We start from the raw sequence: 4,509 nt of genomic DNA, 5'->3' as shown, positions 1-4,509 counted from the left end.
GTCAGAGCATGTTACTCAGGAGCATCCAGGCGGGGCTTGAAAATCTCCAAGGAAGGGGACTCCACACCCTCCCTGGGCAGCCTGTTCCAGGGCTCTGCCACCCTCACTGTGAAGAAGTTTCTCCTCCCATTTGAGTGGAACCTCTTCTGGTCCAACTTGTGCCCGTTGCCCCTCATCCTCTCACTGGGAACCACTGAAAAGAGTCTGGCTCCCTCCTCCTTCAACCCTCCCTTGAGATTCCCAATTTTTCCCTGCAGCCTGCTCTCCCGCTGGCACCTGCCCTGGAGAAGCCCGTGGTGCTCCTCAGAGGTGACACCGGGCTCCAGAATTGGCCTGGGGAGGGGGAGATGGGGAACTGGGGGGACCCTGGTGGTCACCAGTTCCAGAGGGGATGGTCAGAGGGGACGGGAGGACGCACAGGACGGAGATAAAGCCAGGAATGACCAAGGCCTCTCATGGGGGTGGGTTGGGAACCAAACACGTTCTCGCCCGGGTTTGGGGGTCCCCGTAGCCCCCCCAGCACTACATCCCACCACCAGATCTCCCACCACCATGCTCTGTCCCCTCCTCGCCCTGGCTTTGTCCTAAAGATCCGGGCAAAGGAGGAGAACGCAGCCGCAGCCATCGCCATGGCAACCGCACCACTGCGTCAGGGCTTTTCTTTCTTTTTTTTTCTCTCTCTCTCCAAACTGCAAAGCTGGATGAGCAACTCCCTCAGGGAAAGTAGTAGGAGAGAAGGGAATATTTTAATTTTTTTTTATTTTTTTTTTTTTTTTTTTTTTTCCCTGTGGGCTTTGGGGCTGCCAGTTCCCAGGCTGGGAACCAGCTCAGTGTCTCACCCAGGGGGGACAGAAAGGGGCAGGGGACAAGGGGACAGACCTTGTCTCTCCACACCATGGGAGCTCCTGGAGCAGGGAGAGCCTGCAGGAAGCTCGGGAAGGAGCAGGAGAGATGAGGGGGGGACACTCTTGATGAGGGAGGGGAGCCCTAGGAGGAGGGGGAAGGGTTTGACCCTGAAAGAGGGGAGATTTAGGTGAGCTGTGAGGAGGAAATTCCTTGCTGTGAGGGTGGTGAGAGCCTGGCCCAGGTTGGCCAGAGAAGCTGTGGCTGCCCCATCCCTGGAGGGGTTCAAGGGCAGGTTGGAGGGGGCTTGGAGCAACCTGGGCTGGTGGGAGGTGTCCCTGCCCAGGGCAGGGGGGGAACTAGGGGGGCTTTGAGGTCCCTTCCTACCCAAACCACTGGTGATTCCATGATTGCTTAATTAACTGCCGTAACAGACTCATGCAGCAGCCCACCAGGTGAGCTCCCCGGGGGTCTGCGGCTCCTGCCTGGGGTCAGAACAGGCAGATCTGGGGCAGACAAAACCCCCCGAGATCCCCAGAACTGGGACGGCAGCGGAGAGATCTCCACTCGAACCCGGCCTCTCCCATAGTGGCTCTGGCGGAGTCACGGGAAAGGCACCGACGTGCCCCCAAAATGAGCTCGAAATCCCACTTTTGGGGACAATCCAGGCAGAGCTGCCACCGCCATTCAGTGGTGCAGGGCAGTGAACAGGGATATTTCCAAAACGCCCAACCCGTGCCAGTTTTGCCCAAGGAGTAAAAACAATTAAAAAGAATTAAGAAAAAGGGTGTTTGTCCCTCACAGTGCTGCTCCTCCCCTCGAGTGTCCTGGGGTGTCTGTCCATCCATCTGTCCATCACTCCCACCGCTCAGAAAATGGCTCTGTGCCTCAAGGTGACTCCATCCGCCCTCCTCCTGGAGCAGAAGTGCTCTCGTTAACACGTCTCTAATTTAATCAAGGTGCTGGGGAGGTGAGCTCAGGGCTGGGCTCTCCTCTTCCCTCTTGAAGGGCAAAAATCAATTTCCTTCCCGCCAGACGAGCCTCGTCGCTCCTCCGGGCCACGGCCTGTGCTCGGGTACTACGCAGCCCCCTGCAAAATTAGGTAGAATTAAATAAAACCCCCCAGGATTATTCAATAATTCAAACCCACATTTTGGAATTGAAACACCCTCCTCAAATCAGGAAAAGAGCTTTCTCATTTGCATAAAATATTGTACCACTTTATCCCTCTATTCAGAGTTTCCTTCTGTTTTCAACTATTACTCTAACACTTTCTGAGTGTTGAACCTTTTCTTCTCCTTTTACTGCAAAAAGTATCATATATATTTTATATATATATAGTTAAGAGTATATTATCATTATTCAGTGTTGTGACTTTGCTCTCAGGACTGGAAAGTTACTAAGTTGTTTCAGGGTAAGAAAATACTACTACTATTAGATTGGTGCCTCATCAATATTGTGTTTCTCAGAGGGTTCGAGTGCTCTGGCAGCCGTGACCCCCAGCCCGCAGGCGGGAGCCGCGCTGAGGGGGAACGAAACTCCTGGGTTTGGGTGTAAAACAGCTGAGATTGGGGCAGAGCGCAATACCGAGAGTCCTCGGGATTTCATAATTACTACACACACTTGTGTACAAAACAACCCTTCCCCCCCCTCGTGGATCCCCAAAAGGTGTAATAACAAATCTGAGAGGAAAAGCCCGATTTCCTTACTTTGGGAGGCAGAGAATGGGCAGTCGCTGCTTTTACAGAATAATAGTGGGCAGAAGGCGACTTTGCATTTCACCGAGGAGGCTTCTTTTCACTCTGCTGTAAGTGCTCAGTTAGGAAAATCAGTGACATTATCTGCCAACAAACAGCCCTGATTTGAGTAGTTTTGTGCTGTGGGACCCTGCTCTCCGAGCGGGAGGAGGGGAAGGAGGGGAAAGAGGGGAGGATGGCGGGGAAGGAAGGGAGGATGGAGAGGAAGGAGGGGAGGGTGGAGGATGGAGAGAAAGGACTGGAGGGTGGAGGAGAGGATGGAGGATGGGAGGGAAGGGAGGAGGATGGAGGCTGGGTCTCTACACACTCCTCCTGCTGTGAACTGCGGAGGGAACCGTGTCCTGTCGCAGTGTCACCGCTGATGTGGCTCCTGCAGGGACACTCGAGGTGACTCCAGGGCCCGTCCTCGCTCCACTTTCTCCCACCCTCCTGCGCCTCTTCCCCTCAGACGTGCTGCTCCGCATTTTCTAGGCACGATTGTACTTATTGTATGAAAAAACTGGAAAAAATTTACCCTTAAGGCTTTTTAAACCCAAGTAGTCCCTTGCAGAGACACGGGTTTATCTTTGCCAGAGAGTCTCCTCTTTCAGTAAGGAAGTTTCTAATGCTGGAGACATTCTTACCTTAGAAAAACCCCAGGGTGGGCTTTTAAGTATTTCAATGGAAAACGGGCTCAGCAAAGTCCTTTTATTATTATTGTTTAAAGGAAACCATTTATGCTTTGGAAGCAGCGACGGGGCTGCCTTTGACATTCATTGTGCCGTGCTCTCCCAGGCGTGAGGGGGGGGCGCGGAGGCCCCGGCCCAGCTCTTCAAAGGCGGCGGCCACAGGGATTATCCCCCCCGGGGCTGCCACAGGAGCCGGGGAAGGCGGAACGGCCGCCTCAGCCTGCGGGGCAGGGAGGAGGGCGGCCTCCCCGGGCGGCTCTGAGGGCAGCGCGTTCGCCGGGGCGGGAGAGGCGACCCCGGGCCTGCCAGGGCCGAGCGGACCTACCGCCACGCCACGGAGCCGCAAGGCCGAGGCCTAGGGAGAGGCGGAGACGGGCGGGCCCTCCGCGGGGCGCCCCCCTCAGAGAAAGGGGAGGGAAGAAAGGGGTAACGGAGAGGGGCTGCCCGGTGCGGGCGGGAGGCCGGGCCGGCGGAGGGGGAGGCCGCGGCGGGCAGCTCTGACCGCCCAAGATGGCGGCCGTCCCCTCAGGCGGCCCCTTTGTCTGCGGCCGCCGCCGCATTGCCGCGAAGGGCGCGAAACTGGGGCAGCGCGGCCACGCCCCCCCGCCACGGAGGGCGGGGCCGGAGCAGCCTCCCTCGGCCAATCGGATGCCTCCACTTCCTTTCTCCTCACAGGGGCTCTCCCGCCCAACCCTCCCCGCGCTCCCGGCCAATCGGCGCCTCCTCTCCGTGCCCCGCCCATGGGTGGGAGGGGCCAAAGGGACGGAGGGGTTTTGTTTGCGCTCCCCCCGCCCCTCGCCAGGGCCGGCAGAACTCATGAATATTAATATGGCTCAGCCCAATCAGGCGGGGCGGTGGCGGCAGCCCTTTGGTGGCGTCAGTCGCCCCGCCTTGCAGTGGGGGGGTTAATCTGCATATTCATGAGGTGGGCGGGGACAAGCGTGGTCGTATATAAGCCGCCGCCCCGCCAGCCTCAGCGTACATCGCGCTGGAGCTTTGAAGTGCTGTGTGGACCCCGCACCTCCAGGGCACTGGTAAGGCGCCCGCCGCCAAGGGCGGACTGTGGCTGAGCCAGGCCGGGGAGCCTGCGGGTGCTAGGGCTAAAGGAAACGTGTCTTAGAAACTGGAGGGCTCGCTACCCGGGGCAGGCCGGAACGGGTTGGCCGTCCTCCAGCATAGGATGCGTTCGGCGGTGTGGGGAGCCCGGCGGAGCCGTCTGGCCTGGCCGCCGGGGGGGGCGG

General features: G+C 58.2%; 1 protein-coding gene across 6 annotated transcripts in view; it reads left to right on the top strand.

Moving 5' to 3' along the window:
• Nucleotides 1-4,148: 4,148 nt before the first annotated feature.
• CIRBP (cold inducible RNA binding protein) overlaps nt 4,149-4,509 on the top strand; it is a 4,789-nt gene continuing 4,428 nt past the window's right edge. For all 6 annotated transcript variants that reach the window (XM_014958619.1, XM_014958618.1, XM_014958617.1 and 3 more), the window contains exon 1: nt 4,149-4,302. In XM_014958619.1, coding sequence (XP_014814105.1) covers nt 4,189-4,302 — 114 coding nt within the window. In that variant the 5' untranslated portion in view covers nt 4,149-4,188. The remainder of the gene's footprint in view (nt 4,303-4,509) is intronic.

Source organism: Calidris pugnax, unplaced genomic scaffold (assembly GCF_001431845.1).
Source record: "Calidris pugnax isolate Ruff unplaced genomic scaffold, ASM143184v1 scaffold425, whole genome shotgun sequence".
NCBI lineage: Eukaryota > Metazoa > Chordata > Aves > Charadriiformes > Scolopacidae > Calidris > Calidris pugnax.
The sequence above is the reverse complement of the archived record's forward strand: the minus strand, read 5'-3'. Positions and strand labels throughout refer to the sequence as shown.